At 41.1% G+C, this 23,992-nt stretch overlaps 1 protein-coding gene across 1 annotated transcript in view; it reads left to right on the top strand.

Annotated features, from left to right (window-relative positions):
* Nucleotides 1-12,964, top strand: part of atp8b1 (ATPase phospholipid transporting 8B1) — a 41,154-nt gene extending 28,190 nt beyond the window's left edge. Inside the window, exons 18-31 of the mRNA XM_080419778.1 lie at nt 101-213; nt 577-741; nt 887-998; nt 1,810-1,885; nt 2,845-2,977; nt 4,225-4,350; nt 5,103-5,259; nt 5,696-5,919; nt 6,596-6,679; nt 8,222-8,467; nt 9,022-9,160; nt 9,767-9,897; nt 10,072-10,339; nt 10,443-12,964. Coding sequence (XP_080275904.1) covers nt 101-213; nt 577-741; nt 887-998; nt 1,810-1,885; nt 2,845-2,977; nt 4,225-4,350; nt 5,103-5,259; nt 5,696-5,919; nt 6,596-6,679; nt 8,222-8,467; nt 9,022-9,160; nt 9,767-9,897; nt 10,072-10,308 — 1,943 coding nt within the window. The 3' untranslated portion in view covers nt 10,309-10,339; nt 10,443-12,964. The remainder of the gene's footprint in view (nt 1-100; nt 214-576; nt 742-886; nt 999-1,809; nt 1,886-2,844; nt 2,978-4,224; nt 4,351-5,102; nt 5,260-5,695; nt 5,920-6,595; nt 6,680-8,221; nt 8,468-9,021; nt 9,161-9,766; nt 9,898-10,071; nt 10,340-10,442) is intronic.
* Nucleotides 12,965-23,992: the final 11,028 nt, after the last annotated feature.

Raw genomic sequence — 23,992 nt, 5'->3', positions numbered from 1 at the left:
AAAAGATTTGAGGAAGAATTGGATTGTTTTACATTCTGTCATGCAACTCATCGTTCTGTTCTGTGTGTGTGTGTGTTTTCTCTCTGCTCCTCTTCCTCAGTGCGGTTCCCTGATGGTCGCATACGTCTCTACTGTAAAGGAGCAGATACCGTCATTTATGAGCGTCTGTCCCCTGAGTCCAGGCACAAAGAGTCATCACAGACGGCCTTGGATGTGCGTTGGTTGGTTAAAAGTTACCGGGTTGTTGACAGATCCTGCTATTTTCTGTCTCCAATCTGCTAACTGATTGATTAAAATAATAAGAACAGCACACATTGTATTTTCTATTTTTGACATAATACGTTGATTGTTTGTAAAAACAAAAACAAACTGTATATATATATATTTTTTTTTAATTGTTCCAGTTTATTCCGCATATTTTAGCAGATTCCTTAACATATCTTCATAAACAACTTCACGTAATTTTTGCTTTTCTTTACTGTACTATTCCTGATTTTAAAAACCCTGTTGAATAAGTGTTCTTTTGTTGCGTGAAAAATACGAAAATTGCATCTCTGTTTTTTGTTTGTGTTACAGATCTTTGCCAACGAGACGTTGCGGACACTGTGTCTCTGCTACAAGGACATCAGCAAAGCGGAGTTTGACATCTGGGCCAAGAAACATAAGGCTGCCGCTGTCTCAATGGGCGACCGGGATGCTGCGCTGGACCAGGTGTATGAACAGATCGAGAGCAACCTGATGGTGAGTACATCACTATGTAAGCTGGATCATGTTGGGTGTATTAGAAAAAAGTACAAAATGTGGAGCTGAAATATCAAATGCCAGAGATTTCCAGACCTAAATTCATATGAATTCATATATTTATGTAATACTCTATTATATCCAGCTGATTGGAGCCACTGCCATAGAGGATAAACTCCAGGATGGAGTTCCAGAGACGATCGCCGCGTTGGCCAAAGCTGACATCAAGATCTGGGTCCTGACTGGAGACAAGAAAGGTATGGTCCCTTCCTTTTAATTGGTTGATAAATGGATTACAAAAACACTGGTAGATGGTAGAGGTTTAAAGATGGTAACAACTTAATAAGTAACTTTGCAGTAGCAATAGTGTTATTCATGTACAGTTGGTATAGAGTGGGATTCATGCATAGTAGGTATGATGAAGTGATATTCATGCTTTCAGCAAAACCAGAAGGAATAAAAGAGGGAGAGGTTTCTTTTTTTTGCCCGACAACAGCGATATATCGTGTTATGGCAATATTTGCATTTCTCCTGACATCTGTCACCAAGTTGCTTTCATACTAAACATAACAATTTATGTTTTTTTGAAGTTCCTTGTATTGAGACAGAAGTAATAATGGAAACTGGCATCAGAACTATAATTCTTTATATTGCAAAGTGTTTTTGCACATGCACAGAATTTGGCTTGGTGAGACTGGTGCATTTTAATAAAAAGACGGCGGGGCAGCGACAATAAAGTAGCCTGCTGATGTACCGGCCTTCGGTTGGGTAACCTCAGACAATGTCGAAAGCCTCCACGATAATTAATTCATCACACAACCATAGCCTTTTTTAATCACAAAGACAATGAGGAAATAGCATTTGATTGACGCGGCCGTGTTTGCTCCTTCAAAAGTTTCTTTGTAAACACACAATACATGATGTGAGCTTGTAGATTGCCTATTTATAGTAGAATAGATCAGGCTCAAGTGTTTTTTAACTAGGTATTTACAGGATCTTACTGTGTATGTGTCTACTGTATGTGTGTGCGCACACACAGAATCTGATACATTGTGTATATTGTTTCAGAAACGGCCGAGAACATAGGCTACTCCTGTGAACTACTGACGGATAACATGCAGATCCACTACGGAGAGGACGTTAAGTAAGTTTAAGCGCAGTATACTCCTTCCGATGTCCGAACTTTTCTTTGGAAAAGGAGGTGATATATTACAACTAATTGACGTCATTCCGAGCTTCGGAATTGCAGTCTCAGAACTTTTCTTAGGAATCTGTGCACCTCCAGATGTTCCGGGGGTGTTGGGTCACTGCTCTATATGTAGGTCTATAAGTGTCTTGTGAATTGAATTGAATTGAGTTTACTGTCTACTGCAGTATTAAACAATATACCCAGTATATCTCCTTAAACTAGGTTTTCACATACGTAGGTGCTCATCATAACACAAGAGATAGCGTCATCTTGGTGAATGTAAAAGCTCATGGGTTTTCTTGAAAACCATTTGATTTCACCAAGCAGTATTTTATTAGTATTAATGTTGTAGGGGCAGAGTAGAAAGACAATAACCCACGACTCTTTCTACCCCGCCTGATTCTTATACAATTTTGCACAATTCTCAGTGGTGGAAAAAGTACTAAAATGTTTTACTTAGGTAAAAGTATCAATACTGCAATGTAGACATACATGTACTCTTTGAAAAGAGCAGATCTACAAGCTCACAACAATGTGGCGTGGTGAGATTGTAGATTGGCTATTTTCAAATAGCTAAAGTTTAAATAGGGCTGAAGTGGGCAATATATGTTTTGTAATAACAATCAAAATCTACAAAGTAACTAGTATAGTAACTAAATGTTACAATTACAATAATTGTAGTGGAGTAAAAGTACAATATTTGTCTCTGAGATGTAGTGGAGTAGAAGTAAAAGTATTGATAGTTGGAAATGCTCCAGTAAAGTTTTAAAAGCAAAATTTTACTTAAGTACAGTACTTGAGTACATGTACTTAGCTACTTTCCACCACTGAGTCAATTCTTCATAATGTTTGAGTGAATGTACTTGAGTGAATGGTGTGTACTCTTCAGTGAATGCTCTTCTGTGTGTCTCCAGTGAGAAGTTGACGCTCCGACAGGCCAACAGGAGAAATGCACCGCCTGCCTTTGCAACCAGGAAGAAGGAACCTCCGCAACCATTCTTCACACAGCCAGGAAAGAACGCCCTCATCATCACTGGAGGATGGCTGGTGAGTTACATTGAATTAAAAAGTGAAAGTTACTTTAAAGGTGTTTATTAGAATAGTTTTTAATATGATTTGTAAAGTTTTTTTTTTTTTTATATATATATATATATATATATATATATATATATATATATATATATATATATATATATATATATATATATATATATATATATATATATATATATATATATATATATATATATATATATATATATATATATATATATATATAATGTTACAATGTCGGATGTTCATTTTAAACATGGCTTAAGTTTCAAATAATAAGGTAAAGTAATTCATGTGAGCCTCAAAGACATGGGAGCTAATATGGTTTGTTTCAGACAGAGGCTGAAATAAAGGGCTGCATAAAGAGCCAGCATAAGATAAATAAGTAGGTTTTTGATCTGTGAATCATGCAGAATTACTCTAGTGGAGTCCCAGAATAGCTGGTGTAGCTGGAAATAAGTATAATATGCCCCCTTTAATCATCATGTGGCCAGTATTATGTTGAATGAAAATGTTATGATTCCATACTAAATTCAATGGAGTAATTCTAGTTCTTTCATTGTCCTTGGACACAGGCAGGTCACTTATATTACATATTTGTTAATTAGCGTTAGTTTGAATGTTTGTTAAAGTTAATTATATTATTTACAGTTACTGGTCATTACTTAAGAATGGCTGGTACTAAAGACTTTAGTATTTAGGTTGAACAGTTTTAAGCAGACTTCTGCTACTCTAGCTCCCTCTAGTGGCTGACATTATGAAATTCCCAGTCAATCTGGATTAGTATTTTACCCAGATATTTCTCAGATTTGCTCAGATTTGGTAATAGAATGGAACCATATTGTCCTGTGACAGTAATGTTTGATTTATTCCGAAAATTATTATAATCATATGACATATTATGCATAATGAAAAACACCATTTCTAAAAGACAGTGAGGTATACAGTTAGATTATGTAAATGCATGTTGTATTCATGGAGTCCTACATAAAGAACTGCAACTTCAGCTTTCCTACTGTCTGTCTCTCTTATACTATCTCCCTCTCAGCTTTGCTACTGTCTGTCTCTCCCATACTGTCTCCCTCTCCGTCTCCCTCCCTGTCTTCGTCTCTCTCTCTCTGCTTTGCTACTGTCTCAATAAAGACAACATTCTAAGTGGTGTGCATTGTCCTCACTTTCTCCATTCTTGGCTGGGAAATGAATACAACCAATCAGCTCTGATCGTTTTCTCTTTTCGTCAGAACGAGATCCTGTACGAGAAGAAGAAGAAACGACGGCGCCTGCGCCTGCGTCGCTTGGGGAAGAGGCAGCCCGGCGGCCCGCCAGACGGACAGCCCATAGACGAATGGGAGAAGGAGATGAGACAGGTGTGTTGAACATTAACATCACACATAGGGCCGTCATCATGACATCATGACATTTTTGTTGACGATTAATTGTCATGCAAATAATTGTGATTAATGATTTCATTGAGTTTTAATGATTTATTTTTATCGCATCCGATGTGAATGCACCTTAAGAATAGCGTACAATCAGTGCGGCGTTTGACAACATGCTTTAGAAAGGATGGAACAAAAACAAAACAGTGTTCACATTGCTCAATGCAGCTTTAAACTAACAGGAAGAGAAATATAGTGTATATCAACATCAAGTTCACATATATACTGTACACTTAGTATAAACATAGTTCCACCGTGGTGCATGCGGCTTTGTCGGGCGTCTATGCGAACACAATTGGCTCGTGTTTTGGGGGGAGGGAAGCCAAGCGGGGAGGGTGATATTGGTCGTTGCACGTACTCCTACGGGCTGGGGCGGCACCTGTCAGCAGGGAGTGTTGGGCGGGAGGAGTAGGACGAAGGCCCTACGTCCTCCCGGTGGGGGCTCCTCACTGGCAGGTGAGTCAGTAGGATACAACAGCAGTGGCAACATTGAAATGTGTGTGGGGAGGAATTTTTTGGAATAACGACTAAATTGGGGAGAAAAGGGGGGTCAAAAATAATTGGCTACTTTAAATTTTAGCGGAAAATAAATATATAAACATAGTATGTGCACTGCATAACATGGCTGTAAGTATTGGTTGTGGAACATCCTGTAATGTTCTTTTTTTACTCTTGGCCAGGTGGATTTTGTGGACATGGCGTGTGAGTGTGAGGCGGTGATCTGCTGCCGTGTGACGCCCAAACAGAAAGCCAACGTTGTCAGCCTGGTGAAGAAGTACAAGAAGGCCATCACGCTTTCCATTGGAGACGGAGCAAATGATGTCAACATGATCAAGAGTAATTCATAATAATCATAACAATAATCATAATGATGATAATAATAACAGTGATAATGATTATTGTGTATACTACTTTAAATTAATCTTAGCAATTATTCTATTCATTAATTAGATCAATTGAGAAGCACTTTAACAAATATATATATATTGTATATGAACAAATCGATTAACCAGTGTTATTTTATACTTTGTTACACAACGGTGTGGTGCAAGCATTGTGAAAATAGTTGATCTACAAGCTCACAACGCCTCGTATCGTGACGTGTTGTCAGCCATTTTCATTTCATAATTAGTTTTTCCACAAAATTGGGAATGATTATTAATCGATTCTTATATTCAATTATATATTTTTTATAAGATCATTTTTCAAATAATCACGTAAATTGATTCCAATTCCATTTCCAACTGCTGCTTCTCTACCCCCCCCCCTACAGCTGCAGACATCGGAGTAGGTATCAGCGGTCAGGAGGGGATGCAGGCTGTGATGAGCAGTGACTACGCCTTCGCCCAGTTCCGCTTCCTGGAGCGCCTCCTGCTGGTGCACGGCCGCTGGTCTTACATCAGGATGTGCAAGTTCCTGCGCTTCTTCTTCTTCAAGAACTTTGCCTTCACCTTGGTCCACTTCTGGTACTCTTTCTTCAGCGGATTCTCCGCCCAGGTGAGCGGTCACGCGCTGACGTGTTGCACGTCATGCTGTTTATATTCTGTATACATAATGCTTAAGGCTATTTTATACTTCATGTGAAAATAATTGAGTCACTCCCAGTCAAAACTGACTGGGAACAAGTCACTTTCCATTCTTTTTACCTGTTATTTGACCAGTTTGTCCTGCACCCGCTTTTCCCCCCCCCCCTTTTTTTCCTAGTGGACACCTCTATTATACGCTTTACAAATAAATGTATTTTGTCTGAAAAAGTTAAATATACATAATTTATTTTACTTTGTTTGCTCCCCTCATTACCACTGGTCAGCTCGGAAGAAAATGGATTAGTAGACAACATTGCCCCTTATATTGTCTTGCATTATGAAAACTAAACTAAACAAAAAACATGCATTGATAGTTTTTTTGTATACACTTTATTGTCTGTATTGTCCTCAGTATTGTATAAATACTTTGAGCTGTCTATTAGAGGGTGTGCAATTATTAGCAACACTCATTCTTTGAAAGTAGTTGACATACATCTTGTGCAGTGACGGTACATAATCCATGATGATCTGGTGTGACTAGCTCTCCGTTTGCTCTTGATAATTGTAGAATTGTAAAAGAATATCCCAAAAATCACCTCGACACCAATTTTGGCATAATTAAACTCCTGTGTTTTTCCTCCACCTAGGTGGCATATGAAGACTGGTTCATTACGCTGTACAACGTGTGTTACAGCAGCTTACCTGTTCTACTGGTTGGACTGCTGGATCAGGTCAGAATAACTCATTCATCTTTAGCTATATGCCATTTACATTTTAATAATTTAGCTGATGTGTAAACTATACAATAAGTTTCAGTTCTGTAATTCACAAAGTTATACTTAAAGGGTGTAAGTGATTATTGTTTTGTTAAATTGCTCTGTATTCCCATAGCAATCATTGCTATAGAGAGCAGGGGTCTTCAACAGGGGGTCTGTTTCTTTTTTACATGAACCACTTGAACCCTAGCTTCCTTATTCTGGGGGGAACATTCGCCAAAAATAGCAGATCTACAAGCTTGTAGATTGGCTATTTTCGGCAAAGATGTTGGGTGAGGGGTGAAAAAAAGAGCAGACCACATACATGACCTTGATAAAGGTCAAGTTTTCAAAGTACAGAGGCTTTTAAGTGGTTAGATGTCTGAAAATACACTTTTAACATGATTCCAACCAATTAATATAAAAGATAATGTGTAAACAAAGAAACAAAGTGCTGTCAAACAAGTCTATGAAGCTATCTATGAAAGTTAGGAAGAAAAAGTTTAATCTCCAACACAAAGTGCTGTCAAACAAGTCTATGAAGCTATCTATGAAAGTTAGGAAGAAAAAGTTTAATCTCCAACACAATATTTACAATAGTGGGGGTCCCTGCTTCATCTGTCTTTAAGCTAAGGGGTCCTTGGCCTGGAAAACGTTGAAGAACCCTGCTATAGTGGGTTTGTTCAGTAACAGAGATTCCCCTGTCTCTCCAGCTCTTTAGTAAACAGAAAATGTCATCCAATTGATTGATTGAAAAATTTATTAGGCAAAAGAATGTAAAACATCTAAAAGGTCCGACCAAAAAAGTCCTTGCGGACTTGTTTCCGTTGGGGTCCTTGAATTAATTTCATAGACATATATAGTAGCAACCAAACAGTTCAAATCAACATAAAAATACAGAGAAAAATACTATGTACAAAAAAAAAGCATGAAAAATAAAAAAATATATACAAATCCAATCAATAGACAGACCCTGTTGATCAGCTTCAATTTTATAGTGTTCCCATTCAATTCTTGTATGCACATTTTCTTTTTCATCACTTCCAATTTCCCCTGGGTATTATGTATCCTGTCTCCAATCTCTCCTGATTGGATGAAATTGGTATCCTGACCTGATAATGAATGTTGGAGAGATAGGGAGACCCCTGTTACTGAGCAGACACTCTACAGCAATGATTACTATGAGAACACAGAACTATTTAACACTTATCTTAACAAAACAAGGGAACCAGGGGACCTGGTACTGCCAGACCCCTAGTGGTTGAAATCTGAATGGCCGGAAATCTGAATGGCCGACAGAGCACTACGTCACGCTAAGCTTGGCCAATCAAAAAGAGGGACAGCACCATATATGGACAAAAACGTTGAACCGGGAGGAAAAACATTGACCGGGAGGAAAAGAGGGACCGACAAAGCCTCATGTAGGCCTGACCCCCTGGGTCTGGCAAACATATAATGACTTACACCCCCTTTAATATTCATGTAAATCCTCCTCTCCCCTCTCTCAACAAACAACAGGATGTGAACGACAAACTGAGTCTGAAGTTCCCGAAGCTATATCTGCCGGGCCAGCAGGGGTCGCTGTTCAACTACAAGAACTTCTTCATCAGCCTGTTCCATGGCATCTACACCTCTCTCATCATCTTCTTCATCCCATACGGAGCGTTCCTCCAGACCATGGGACAGGACGGAGAGGCTCCGTCAGACTACCAGTCCTTGGCTGTGGTTACCGCGTCCTCGCTCATCATCACCGTCAACCTGCAGGTGATGATACTCAACTGCTTACTTACTACTATACTTAATACTCTAGAACCGGTTAATAGAGCTACTATTACGACTAATACTACTACTGCTGTAATAGACGGACCAGACACTGCTACTTTTAGTAATACTACTACTAATGCTGGTACTACTAATACATTTCATCAATTGTATTTGTAACACACTTTATATTTGAACCAAATCTCAAAGTGCTACATGTTAAAAAACAAAAACAAAAGAAACAATAATAATAAAACCGTGAAATGAATACAATTCAGATCAAAGGTCAGCTAAACACAGTTAAGAAGAAGTTTAAAACACTCATGGCAACACACATGGCATCACTGCAGTGATTACTACAGCTGCTGCTGCTGCTACTACTACTACTACTATACCCGATGGTACTACTTGACTACTACTACTACTGCTGTTATTGCTGATACTACTAAAGTACCACTACTACCTCGGCTACTACAACATTACTACCACCACTACAAGTGCTTCTGCCACTACTGTTATTACTATCACTACTAAAGATAATAACTTTCTCTCCTCAGATCTCTCTTGACACCTCCTACTGGACATTCGTGAACTGTTTTGCAGTGCTGGGCAGTATAGCCATCTACTTCGGCATCATGTTTGACATCCACAGCGCAGGGATCCATGTCATTTTCCCCACCGCCTTCACCTTCACAGGTTAGTTAAAAGAACTAGAACGTTGTGGTCCGGGTAGCTCAGTCGAGGGAGCGTGCCCTTGCCTTTGAATCTCACGGTCCTGGTTTTGATCCCGGGAACCGCCAACTGAGTGTAAGTAGTGGTCTAGTGCCTCGTAAAACGGTATAGACACCCCCGTTGCTCAGCTGATACCGACCGGAAGCCACTCCGACAGGAAGCCACTCACTTAATTACTTATTTAAAAGAACTAAAGCCCCTGACACACTGAAAGCGCCAGACGCCCGCGTCATCAAACTCACCCATTGTTTATAACTGCCTTAGCCCACACTGGAGGCACCAAGTGAGCGCGTCAAAACCTGTTGACGCGTCTTTCAGAGCTCGGTTCTATTTTGGGGCATCCATGCATAGCACAGACCATCCAAAACGAGTTGGAGCGATGCAGAAAGGCAACCTCTTTTTATTCCAAACTTGTATTGCGAAGTATGTATGTTTGTTTCCACTTGTTTGACCGTTCTAGAAACACAAGTCTGTTTTAAATGAAGCAGACGATGTGAACAGGCGGACTTGTGTCAGTCTCGTGACATGCATCAGTGACGCTCATATAAATACTTTTGATGTGTTTTACAGGGGCAGCGTCCAACGCCCTCCGACAGCCCTACCTGTGGCTGACCATCATACTGACTGTAGGGATCAGCCTGCTGCCTGTCATCTGTATCCAGTTCTTACATAAAGCCATCTGGCCTTCTGTAGGAGACAAGGTATGACCTTGTTTCAACTGTATTTTATAGCAGTGATTCTCAACCCTTTTAATGTCAAGGACCCCCTGTTTGATAATACGATTTCTATCCCTGAGACCCCAAACTACACTGTAAAATCCTCAAGTGACGATGTCTAACATTGAATCATTATCATTACCTCTCACGCACACCCAGGTCCAGCGGAACAGGAAGAAGTACGAGATGGAAGAGGAGAAGAAAAAGCCTGCGGCTCTGCCTGCGTTCCAGCGAGGCAGACGTTCCCGGCGCTCCGCCTACGCCTTCTCCCACTCCCGGGGCTACGCCGACCTCATCGCGTCCGGGCGGAGCATCCGTCGGCGGCCGGCGGCGCGGGGCGAGCCACCTCAGGACAACATCTCAGAGACTCCCCATAGAGAGGCAGAGAACATCTGACCAGGGGTTGTTGTGGGGCTGCAGGTCTGAGGTAGCCTGGTAAACCCCTCCCTCCGGAAATCTCAATTCCATTTCATCTGAAATGAAATGGAATTGAGATTTCCGGAGGGAGGGTTTACCAGGCTAGGTCTGAGGAACGGAGCAAAAACTGTCACTGGATCATTTCTGAACGACTGGTCAAAGCTACTTAAGGAGGTTCATAGCAATCATGTTGTAAATATACGGGAGGTGGAACTATGCATTGGAGCGCTTGCGTTTTAGCTTTTGGTTTGTGTGTGAGTTGGGTGGATCATTGACCTCAAGGGTGCTAGGGGATGGGAGAAACATGAGGATTTGAGTTGGTTCTCATTTGCCAGTGATTTCTCTGATTTTCAACCCTTGTAAATATAGTCAGTAGACAGTAATTTGTCTATTACACAGGGTGCACTGGAAGGCGACTCCACAGGTGCAAATCCACAGATGTTCAATACTTTTTTTTTCTTTTTTGCGTTTAATTCAAGTCCTCCTTAAGTAGGTTGAACTGGTGGTTCTGCTCTGGTCTTGTGGCCTCATAGACTCTGCAGACGGCACCATTTTCTCTATGCACAGACTCTTTTAAAATGCGAAACAAAGCTCACCGAAGACAAAACCGCCATCACTGGGGTTTGGTGTCATGCAATATGATGTTGTGTGACATAACAATGTTGTTAAACTCAGGATTTTTAAATGAAAAGCCTTATTTGTAGTCTTGGTACCATAGGTTGACAGGGGTTACGTACATAGTTCCGACAGTAAAAGGAACTAATGGGTTGGATGGAACTGAGTCTACGTTTAAAGGGATACTTTGATATATGGGGTTTTAGCCTATTGTTCTCTAAGCACTTGTAACAGCAGGGAGAAAATGAGACGAGGTAAATTGATCACTTTGAAACATGACATACATACTGCTTAATTGCTGGCATGAGAGTGAAGCATAATATCCTGTTTGTTTTTATCAGTTATAACTGAAAAAGTTATCAGTCTGTTTCACACCTTTGCTTAACAGAATTTAGATAATCTTAATGGTAGGAGCAAAAATCCTATTGAGAATAGAATTCAGCATTTTGGGGTGAAATGTTTTAAATATTTCTGGGCTTTTCCATTCAGCCACTGCTAATGGAAGTTAACCAAACCTTTGGTTTGCTTAACGAATGTGAAATAATTTGTGTTTTGTTGTTACTATTACACAAAGTGTCCCAAGAGTTGGATAAACAGGCTAAAATGTGCAACATCAAGGTATCACTTTATCCTTTTTAAATCTGAATGTGGTTTGGTATGCAAGCGAAGACCGACGTTATACAAGTACCTTTAATTTAATATTATTGTGAATAGTTAATGGTTTTGTCTCTACTGCCTTAAGCTCTCTGTCCAAAGTGTACTTACAGATGGGTGTCGCAATCATTCATTTTTTGAGGGGATTTCACCTTTCTTTCAACAGCTTAGTGTTGTCATACCTGCCTTCAGTGCTGGATCTTACTATGAAATGTTCCTATACCTCACTTGTTCTTTTGGTGGTTATGATGCTGTCACCTCTGTAAAGTCATTGATATGTTTTCCCTTGAGAAAGCACATATTTTTATTTAAGTTTCCGGTTTATCAATGTTTTCAAGCTGGATCATTTTACGACAACATACGACCAAGCCTCTTTTGGCAGGTAAAACTTTATATAATAACGGCAATGTGGTAAACTGTATATTAACATGTGGGGAAAGTGTTAGTATATAATGAATCTCCTAAATCCTTAATGCACGTAAAGTGATGCAACACGGTATGTTTAAACGGTTATATTGTACACTTTGTACATCCATTGCGGTGAAACACTTATGTAACTACATGAGCCTACTGTATGTTTAGGTACATTTTCATTGTGCACCAACTCATTGTGTTTATATGTGCTTACACTACTTCCATAGGTTACAACACAGGCTGAAGGGGGAAGTTTACCCAAAATACAAAAATAAATGCAGTATTTTGGGTTAACAACCCCTTTAAAGGACCATACTGGTGGTCTGGCATGTTTAGCACATTTACCAAGAGTCATGCTGTACCCTGTATGCGTTTCCAACGCATACTGTACTGTGGTGCGTTTGATTTTCGGGGAAGCCATTGGTTTCTGTTCATTTCTAAATCAACTTAGAGAGACTTGAAATCTCACACGTTAAATATCATTGCTTGGATACTTTTTGTTGTAGGCTACATGTATTAATTATGTTTGGCCAACATCAACACCATTTATTCAGCAACGTTTTAATAACTTTTTATGGTCTATGTTCTGGCCGAAGCTGTGAATAGACAATTACATTTATTGATGCCGGTATGGTCCTTTTAGGAAACGCACTAGTTCTACAAAACAGCATTTCTGGTTTCAAACCGCTCAAAGCCAAACGATACTTCAAATGTCTTGACTGTTACTGTTTCATGTTATACTTCTAGTGTTACTGCACGCAGAAGACGGCCTTTTATTGTTGTTTGAATCAAGCCAGTAGACAGAAGTGCTGCTGTTACCAGGAAAGAAACTGCACCCCAGATTGTCATGTGATGGTATTTTATTTTTTTATTTTGATTACTTCTACTACTGTTATTAGGATTGCTATTACTGTTATTATAAAGTGGTTGTTAATAAAAAGCCATGAGCACATTTATTTCTCTGACGTGGAATAATTGAATGCACTGTGAAATAAGAGTAAGTAAGAGTGAATGAGGTGTCAATATATGGCCAAGAACATGTTTGTCTGTCCGGTCTACAGATGCCCTGCTAGAAGCAGAACTGGTCGAGCCCATACTGTGTGAATGTGACTGTCAACCGGCCCTGAGTGCCCACATTGGAGTAAGACAAGCAGACTGGGTTTAAGATGAAAAGATATGTGAGGAGATGTCTCCAGTCTTCCCCCACCAGTCCCTAGAGAAGCCAATGAGGCAGAGGAGTCGGTATGTCTTCTATCAATTCGGAGAACCAGGACACATCACTGCCCAACCACGATGCCCTTGAATACAGACTCCAGGGCATGTTTCAATGGAATGTTTCCCATTCTCACTCTGGGAAAATAGACTCTTGTCGGCTAATCCATGCTGAAGGGCTATACCTGGCCTGAGAGCTGAATAACTCAAAGTGCAAGGGCCTTTATTGACATAGTTCTCTTGGTCCGCCTAGGAACCCTACTTTTCACTTTGAATCTAAAACTAGAGAGATGGTAATGCGTTTTAAAAAGGCTCAAATTATGGTTGAAATCAAACTGCTCACATGAATAGTTTGACTGGTTATTGGATGATTATATCTACTTTTGTTTCACAGGTTAATGTATTGGGTCTGATTAATTATTACTATTATGGTTGGGTTTTAGCTTAGCAGTTATTCTACTTGGAAAAGCCTCCTGTGGACAGGTGTTAAACGATCACTCGTGCTGGTTCATCCAATGTGATTGTGATGTCCATGTCAAATAAACATGCCGTAACAATGATTGCTATGGGAATACAAAGCTATTTAACCAAGAAAATATCACACTGCTTTGAACTTTCAAATATAATTTGGTACAACCGGTTATACAATCATGACATTCCATTTCCTGATCCAACTCCAGACTGAATTTAAACTAGGGTCCAAGTGCCTGCCTTGTGTTCAACATAGAAAAGGCTTGCCTCACTGCCCACAGGGCTCAAGCCCACTCCTGGTGGTCTGAGTTGTATACAGATTGGACTGAATACTTGATTGAATACTTTATTAAACACAATCTTTCTGAAGAATATTAAGTATTAATATTAAGTATTAAGAGTTTTGGTCCTATTATTGCTCATGCTGTCCGAATATGGAAACATACAGAAAAAATATTGAAATGGGAGAACCCATGGCACAAGAACCAATATTCAGAAATAATCTTTCACTTATAGGTCATAAACCCATTACATTTCATCAATGGCAAAAATTTGGCATTAACATCCTTCCTGACATTATGAGCAATGATGGACTTATGTCATTTCAAGAACTCAAGTTTAATTTTCCTGGTTCGTAATTTTTCTTTCATTTACAGTTATGCACTGCAATGCGTACATATGGAGTGTCCTGGAAGGATAACCTTGCTAAACATCCAGTAGTCGAAATGGTTAGTTACTTCCAATATTCACCAATGGTTTTGTCTCTCATGTTTATGGAGAGCTACAACAAGTGTTGAATACTTACATGGGGATACAACCATATGGAATATAGATTTGAAAGACCATGGTCCATGGACATATAGATTGGAAGAGTGTGGATCAACATTGCCATAACTTCCCGCAATTACGATCATCAGATGGTTCACTATAAATTGATACACAGATTTTATTTAACTCCAAGAAAATATTGTCAACTTCAAATACCCCTTATGCACTTTGTGTTCATTTAAAACCTTGGGCACATATATGCACATGTTCTGGGAATGTCCCAGAGTCAAAATGTTCTGGTCTCAGGTGGCCAGTGCATCAGATTTGCTTGAGGTTGAGTTTCCATGTTTGCTATTTTTTTTGTGCAGATTTTGTTATCAAAGGGCAAGACCACTTTGGTAGAGGTTTGGGTTGTGTAGTTACCTTGCCACGATGTAACACCAAAGGTGGACAAGAAATAAAAAATAATTGCTCCATTGATTAGAAACTAATATGCTGCCTGCACAGAGTCAAAATATGCTCCTTATTGACTTACATTGTACGCTGAACGAAGTTGATTCACTATACTACTACAATTATTAACAGTACAGGTAGTATAGTGAATCTACAATGTAGATTGGGGTCCCAAAATTGTATCAAATGGTGGTCCGTGGCCTAAGCTCACAGGGATTCTTGAAAGAACAGTAGAAGTTTGTTCTCCCACACGGGAGACCTGGGTTCAAATCCCAGTTAGGACATGAACCTTACTCCTTACAGCTTTAATGATGTATATATTGATTTTGAAAAAAGCTTGTAATTTTCACTTTGAATGGATGACAATTTGTCATTTGTTCATGCTCTGTCTGAGATGTCTGGAAAATGTGCATCATGCAGTGCTTCCCATTAAAGCAGTATATGAATAAACGATGTATTAATCATGTGTGTTTTTGAATGATGTTTTACTGTGAGTGTTGCATGTTTTATTGTGGCAACAGTTTAACCCCAGCATCCCTAGTATTCTGGGGGGGAACGTTCGCCAAAAATAGCCGATCTACAAGATCACAACATGTCATGTTGTGAGATGATAAATTGACTATTTTGGCGAAGAGATTTGGTGTAAAGTGAAAAAAGCATATACAGTTGCAACTCAGGTCCATTTTACTAAGTAAGCAAGGGGTTTAAGTGATATTTTGTTAGAAAACTGAAAATAACAAAGGCCCTTAGACTATTTTTTTTTGTTCCATCACTTCCACTTTTTTATCCTGTATGAGTTCTCTCTCCTGAATGGATTGGTGTCCCAACCTGTATTTTAACTAAAGAGCTGAAGAGTCGGGGAGACCCCTGTTACTGAAAAGACAATCTATAGCAATGATCTGAATGAATTGATTGATTGATGTACTTTTATTTAGTAAGACATGAGAATAGCAGTACATGGAAGTACAAATTCACAATACAAGGTCTACTAAACTGGAAGACTCATTAAGCACTGAGCTTGTTTAAGATGAGAACCCCATGCACACAAATTATGATGTGATGAATGATGATGGATCTAGACTAGAGCAACTACACAAGCTTCAACAGATGGTGATTGTATTGTTCCCATGTGCAAAAACTCAGTCTGCCTTCTCAGTAAAGGGGGTCAAACTTTGGAACTCTTTGCCTATGGATCTAAAACTAGAGAGAGATGGTAATGTGTTTAAAAGGGCTCAAATTATGGTTGAAAGCAAATCAACTGCTCACATGAATAGTTTGACTGGTTATTGGAATGATTATATCTACTTTGTTTCACAGGTTAATATATTGGGTCTGATTGATTAACGGTTAATTATTACCATTATGATTGGGTTTTAGATTAGTAGTGTTATTCTACTTAGAAAAGCCTCCTGTGGACAGGTGTTAAATTGTCACTCGTGCTATAACACTGGTTGTGATGTCCATGTCCAATCAAATAAACATACCGTAACATAATGATTTCTATGGGAATACAGAGCTACTTAACACTTGTTTAACCAATAAATTATCACACTGCTTTGAACTTTAAAATGTAATTTGGTACAATATGACATTCCATTTCCTGGTTCAACTCTGAATCAAGTGCCTGCCTTGTGTTCAACATAGAAAAGGCTATACAGATTGAACTGAATACTTGATTGAATACTTTATTAACACAATTAACAGTACAGGTAGTATAGTGAAAGGTTATGCTAAAGGATAACAAGGGGCTTGTTTACATTGTACTCATTCATCAGAAATACATCCTTTAAAAGTGCTTGAGCAAACACGGTTTAACATACGTCTCATGCTGTTATACATCTATAGAAACGGTCAAATGTTTGTATGCTACCAATAGTGTAGGCTAGGCTAATATACAGCAATGTCAGAATTGAAAGGAGACAATGACAGGTCTTTATTCCTGAGGTGGGAAAACATGTTTTCTGGGAAGTTTCAAGTGTTTTAAGTGGTGCAATATCTAATAGGTTTCTTTATTTAACAAATAACATTGAATCCAACTTATGGAATGAAAGTATTGGAGGCGGCCATAGCTGAGTGGTTAGTGAGCCCGCCTAGGGAGCCAGAGGCCCTGGTTGCCCCAGGTACGATTCCAGGCCACGCCAGCATATGTGTCGATGAAATGAAATTTGTCCCTGAGCAAGACTCTTAACCCCTAATTGTTCACAGGCCCTCATTGGAAACAAGCCCGCAAGGACTTTCATGAACGTCCTGTTTAGAGAAAAAGAAATTCAACTCCATTCAGTGCCTTAGAATCAATGCAATTTGCCCAACACCATTAGGCGTAATGTGTGCAACACCGCCACCTCCTGTCCATAATAATTTACTACAATAATTAACTACCTGTTGTATATGGATTGGATTGGTGCTTCTTTAAAAGTGCATGAGTTTAAATTGCTTCAATGTTACAACGACTATTTAGGCATTTAGCAGACGCTGTCATCCAGAGAAACTTACAATAGGCAAGGTAAACGCATACAAATGCAGAAACAGTAGTGCCTCAGTAAACTAGGATCACAGGTAAACCAAGATCCTAGCATCAGTCTAAACAATATAGTAACAAAAATAATCTGTACAATGAAACTATGTGATACCAGGTAAAAAGGTAAACAATGAACCTAGCATCTGTTTAAATAACCTGCCATCTAAATTACATTCTTAAAATTGTCAAGAAAAACAAGCCTAAGTAACAAAAACATGAGAACAAATAACCAAGATATATCTGCAAGGTAGCCATGTCTTGGTCAGTGGCTAGCATCAAGGGAGGCAAAAGGTGGCAGGAAGGGGTACAGGGAGAGTAAAGTGCTAGGGACCCCCTAGCCTAGGGAGTGAGGTGGAGTCTGAAGACACCACCTCACTCCCACTTTTGGGAGTGAATCTACAGTTCTGACTGCAATGGTGAGTTTGTTCCACAGTTTGGGAGCCAGAGGGAGAAGAGTCTGGGATGTGTGGAGCGTCGTCCCGGGGGTTTTAGGAAAGGTTCAGACAGCTTTCCTGCGTTAGCTGATCTGAGTGAGCAAGAGGGGTTGTATGTTTGGATCAGGCTTTGAAGGTATAGGGGTGCCATGCCGTTGGTTGCCTTGTAGGCCAACATCAGTGTTTTGTACTCTGTGCAGGCAGCAACTGGGAGCCAGCAACTGGGAGCCAATGGAGTGAGTGGAAAAGGGGCGAGACGTGAACATCTTGGCTGGTTGAAGCCCGGGCGTGCTGCGGCATTCTGGATCATGTCGGGAGGCCAGTAAGGAGGGAGTTACAGTAGTCAACTTTTGAGATGACGCCTGGATAAGGAGCTCTGGCTGACTATTCTGGTGCTCCACCTGGAGTTAAAAGAAATATGAAAATAGATTACTGGATTGTATTACTGCAACCTAAATGAAATCAGCTAGAATGTCACTCTAGAATCACTCTGATGTTCAATCCACAGAAACAAAATATGAAGAAATCCATCTGAAAACAAAGAATTGAGTATCACCTCTTTCTCCCTGTCCAGCTTAGCGTGAAGTCCTGACATATCACTGGTACTGACATGGGCTGTATGTATTCAGCAGCTGGAGAGGACAAACACACAACATCACATTAAGGTGGTGGAGAGGAGGACTGAGGTGATGTGACTAGTTCAGCTTCCTCACAGGGCAGGATGCATCATGCATACAGCAGAATAATTACTACAGTGAATGATTGCTATAATAAATCTACTTTGTGATTGGTCTGATGAGAGAAAAGTGTTGCTCCTGGTAAAGTCAGACTGGGATAATCTCTCTAGTTGCTGCTGTGTCGAGGCGCATAAAGTCAGAAACATTTACATAACTGCATCTTTTAACTTTTTTGTCTTTACTTTTTTGTGCAACACAACATGTCGCAGTAGTAAAAAAAAAAAGTTTATAGTGATTGTGTAGGGCAGGCTATACGTGAACAAACCATCACATGGAGGATGGTAGTTTTCCAGCATGTCTTTTCTACATGCTTGAAAATGTAATGAGATTAATGAGAACGCCTACCACTGCGAGGTGTTGTGCTTGTAGATCGGCTATAGATCGGCTATTTTCACAATGTTTGCCTCCTTCTTACATAGTATTTGACAATTTGGTATTAAAAAAGGTCTTAAAAGTCCCAAATTGTCACTTTAGAAATATGCAGATACCCTGTACAGTGTACACACTTATACTGCAATGTTGCGCATTAAGCTAATCATCTAGGGACCCCCCAAAATATTTTGGGGACCCCCCTGCTATAATCGATGGTCGTCATCAAGGGAAAACAAGAGGTTTGTAGAAAGAAATGAGCGGTAATAGGCCTGCTGTTCCATTCCAAGACCAAGCTTTTTAGGCCCAGAGGACAGAGAGAATTTCTGTAGTGTTCATAACATTCTGCAACTCCTACTAATCTTTAGGATCATTTTACACTGGTTGACTGACCCTGTCTCCTCTGCAACCCCGTCAGTTAAATCTACTGTATTAAAAGCGATGGGCGGCTGCACCACTCCTCACCTGGTCAGCGGTGCTGTAGGCTACAGCTTCTCCTGGGTGGAGGTCAGCTCAGAGCAGACAAACTGCTCCTCAGTGAGATGTTTCTTTTTGTCTCCTCCAGGGCCTTGTTGGTCTCCTCTAGCCTGTAGTGTGAACAGAAAACCAGGACATTTACTCAATTTAGTTTACAATGCAAGTCCTGCATTGTCCCTCCCACCACCAGTGGTAGAAAAAGTACTCAAAATGTAAAGTACAAAAGTATTGGTATCAAAATGTTGCAGAACATGTTGCAGAACACAGACGGCATCATCTGTCCGTCTGTCCTGTAGACGGACACCCTCCACTGGCGCCGGAGCACCCGTCCGCCAGTCTCCCATGTGGTCTCCACACAGGAGATGACTCTGGGCAGCTGCTGACCGTAACTGGTTGCGGGCGTGCCTCCTCCCATTGAAGGGTGATGTTAGGGTGTCGGGATGGGGCGGAGTCACCAGGGACCCAGAGAAAACCTGGTAGAGAGCAGTATCTGCTGTGGACATCACTGCCGGCGGCTTCACGGGAGGGGGCGTGGCCAGATCTTGAGGGGGTCCCCACAGCAGCGACAGCATGGAACAGGGGGCACCACTGTGAAGTCCTCTGGAGGCCTGAGCAGCTGCTTGTCGACCAGTGTGAGTGAGGAAAGGTCCCTCGTCTGGTCGATGCGAGTGTACAGCTCACAGATGCACTCTGTGATGACCTCCATGTCGTCATCGGACAGGGGACGGTTCCTAAGGTTGTCCACGTGAACGTTGACAATCCTGGTCGCCCTTCTGCAACGCTCTGCAATGGAAAACGCAACATCAGTTTCCTATTATCGTTAAGCTTAACTGAAATGTTTCTTTTTGTCTCCACCAGGGCCTTGTTGGTCTCCTCTAGCCTGCAGTGTGAACAGAAAACCAGGACATTTACTCAATTTAGTTTACAATGCAAGTCCTGCATTGTCCCTCCCACCACCAGTGGTAGAAAAAGTACAACATTTAAAGTACAAAAGTATTGGTATCAAAATGTACTTAAAGTACCAAAAGTAGAAAGTACTCATTATGCAGAATGTCCCATTTTGCAAGTTTTCAAATGTATAAACATCTTTTGAAAATAGCAGATCTACAAGCTCACAATGTGTCGCGATAAGACGCATTGTGAGCTTGTAGATCGGCTATTTTCAAATGGCCGAAATGTATATAGGGCTGAAGTGGGTACATGTTTTGTAATAATAATCAAAATCAAAAATAAAAGTAACTAAAGTTTTCAAATAATTGTAGTAGAGTAAAAAGCACAATATTTGCCTCTGAGATGTAGTGGAGTAGAAGTAAAAGTACTGACATTTTTAAATAATAGTTAAATTTGTACTTAGTTACTTTACACCACTCTTCTGGTTTCATTATCATTATTATTATCTTTTCCTTTTGGACTGTAAGGTGGTGCAGAAACTAAACCATGACAACTCAAGCAAAGACTCTGCCTTAGTGGTTCCCTAAGCCAGTGGTTCTCAAATTGTGGTCCGGGGACCCCCAGGGATCTTTGAAGGGGTTCCGGGGGGGGTCCCCAGCTAAATTAGTTAATATAGCGTCACAAACATTGGCTATTTGAAAATAACCGATCTACAAGCTCACAAGGCATCACGTTGCGAGCTTATAGATCTGCCTGATCTGATTTTTGACACATAAATCTTGTATGGGGGTCCTTGGCACAATAGCTTTTCAGATGGGGGTCTGCTGCCAAATATATCAATTTGGGTGTCATAATGAATTATGACCAGCACTTATAATACTTCATTAACCTTGTTATAAGTTGTTATAAATATTTATAACGAGTGTTATGAAGCCTTATAAGTGCATTAAGAATGCATTATAGACCCAGCCTTTAAGTAAAGTGTTAACCCAGTTTCCTTCACAGCAGAGCTCTGTTCTGAACACATCCTAAACAATACTAAAGGAATGAGTCATACCACAGTTTATATAATAGTTCTTACATACCAGGCTCCATCACTGATGGTTTCTTTTGGGTCCAAGAGATTCCATTTCATGCCCAAACCTTACCAGGAGGGGCTTCTACCTTGCACAGGTGTTGTCGTGGATAGCATCTCCTTGGAAGTCTGCCTGGAATGCTTTGGTTTTGAGCGGTGATTTCTGTAACATGTTTGTTTTAACTATGGATTGTCCTTAGTCTGACCCCTTACCCTTTGAGCTGCCTGGCATGGTGGCATCTGCCAGGAGCTTAGCTCTCTGGGTCACTGGGATAACGCAAGCTCCTCCACCAACGTCAAGGTGTCAATCCATGAGAGGAGATCCCAATTTAGTCATCGCCAATTCCCAATTGTCCCCAAGTGTCCTTAAGTCCCTGTTGCTGGCACCACAACCACCTCCACAGCTGGAGAGAGGTATAAGCTACTGTGTGCATCCTCCCATACACACTTCCCAGTAACTTATGCCGTGCAGCAAAAAGGACGGTCACTTGATCCATAGCCAGATTAAGTTCCCACCCGTAAACACGGCCAATTGTGTTTGATGGAGCGCCCGGCCAAGGTGGAGGCACCGCCGTTACTGCTGGGTGTTGAACCCAGCTTTCTGCTGCGGTGGTGGGAGAGTGCGTTTACCTCTACCACACCCAGGCGCCCCATAGATAGACAGACAGACACACAGACAGACAGACAGACAGACGCTAAAGGCTCAGGTGCAAGACGCTACCTAAAGCCTGACCCCGCAAGACGCCAAGGCTACATAGATCACATAGACAGACAATTTTTTTTGGGGGGGGGGGTGCATTTCCTTAACAACAACACGTATTTCTAATACGACAATTACTACTTGATGTTAAAAGTCAAAACCCTAGAAAGTTGTTAGTCAACAGAAAAGCTCAGGTGCAAGACGCTACCTAAAGCCTGACCCCACAAGACGCCAGGGCTAGAGAACATCACATGGATAGACAGACAAATGTTTTTTTTTGTTTTTTGTTTTTTTTGGGGGGTGGGGGGGTTGATTTCCTGAACAACAACACGCATTTCTAATACGACTATTACCACTTGATATTAAAAGTTAGAACCTTATCAAGTCGTCAGCCAACAGAATTTCTAATACGACTATTACTACCCGATATTAAAAGTCAGAACCCTATCAAGTCGTCAACCACCCCTTAATTTAACCTCAACTTAACATTAAACGACCTATCAATATCACAACATTATAACAAACAACATACAATCGGAGCAACAGTGTGCCCCAGAGGCAAGGACACACCCTGGCATCAGCCAACCTGATCCTATCACGACACCATTGTTGGAACACTATGAATAACAATTATATTTCTGGTTGGCTTTTAGCCTCCGTAAACAAAAGTTGCACAGGGCAGATATGACAAACATAACACATAAAATAAAACATTAATAGTGGAAATAGCTGGTGTACAAGCTCAAAACGCGTCACGATGCGATGCGTTTTGAGCTTGTAGATCTGCCATTTCCACTATTTTTGTCATTTTTTAAAAACATATGAACATTTTTAACATGGAAATGATTATTACGATTATGATGATTATGCAAAAAACAACTGCGATTATCTCAAATAGTTGCGATTAGGCAATTATGTAATAATTGTGACAGGCATACTCACAAACTGCGCCTTTCCTTCAAGTGGTGCCTCCCCGACAGGGTTTCCACCAGCATCTACTCCAGTCCCGGCGCGGTGATGTCCACTGAGGATACTGTTCTCTACCAGCATCTACTCCAGTCCCGGCTCCTCCTGCCCCTCCGCTCCTTCAGGTGGTGCCAGCAGCCCCTTTCAGGGATTCCAGGTGCCCCATGCGCCTCCACTTCTAAGTGGTTTTCCCTCCAGCTTTGATTGGGTGTTTCAACAATCCCACGTCTGTCTGCGTTACAGTCTTAGACGTGGCTTGCTTCGAGGGGGGCTTCTGACGATGGTCTCATCGACATCAGCCTCCCTCTTCCCCTGCGTAGAAGGGGAAGGCGCCCCGTCGCTGAAGACAAAACGCCTCCGTACCTTATCGCCGGGGAAGCTACAGAACACAGACAGCATCATCTGTCCGTCTGTCCTATACACGGTCACCCTAAACTGGCGATGGAGCACCCGTCCCCCCTTCTCCCATGTCGTCTCCACACAGGAGATGACTCTGGGCAGCTGCTGACCAGAGACCTCCACGAGGTCGTACTGGTTGCGGGCGTGCCTCCACCCATTGAAGGGTGATGTTAGGGTGGTGGGGTGGGGCGGAGTCACCAGGGACCCGGAGAAGACCTGGTAGAGAGCCGTATCTGCAGTGGGCATCACCCCCGGTGGCTTCACGGTGGGCTGCTTCCAGGTGTGGCTGAAACGACAGTAATACCATGTACTTACCTTACCATACCACAGGGGCTCTGGCTTACGAAGCGGCACCGCCACTGTGAAGTCCTTTGGAGGCCTGAGCAGCTCCTTGTCGACCAGTGTGAGCGAGGAGAGGGCCCTCGTCTGGTCGATGCGAGTGTACAGCTCAGGGATGCACGCAGTGATGACCTCCATGTCGTCATCGGACAGGGGGCGGTTCCTAAGGTT

The sequence above is a fragment of the Gymnoscopelus braueri genome, assembly GCF_963280865.1.
Source record: "Gymnoscopelus braueri genome assembly, chromosome: 22".
Classification (NCBI taxonomy): domain Eukaryota; kingdom Metazoa; phylum Chordata; class Actinopteri; order Myctophiformes; family Myctophidae; genus Gymnoscopelus; species Gymnoscopelus braueri.
The sequence above is the reverse complement of the archived record's forward strand: the minus strand, read 5'-3'. Positions and strand labels throughout refer to the sequence as shown.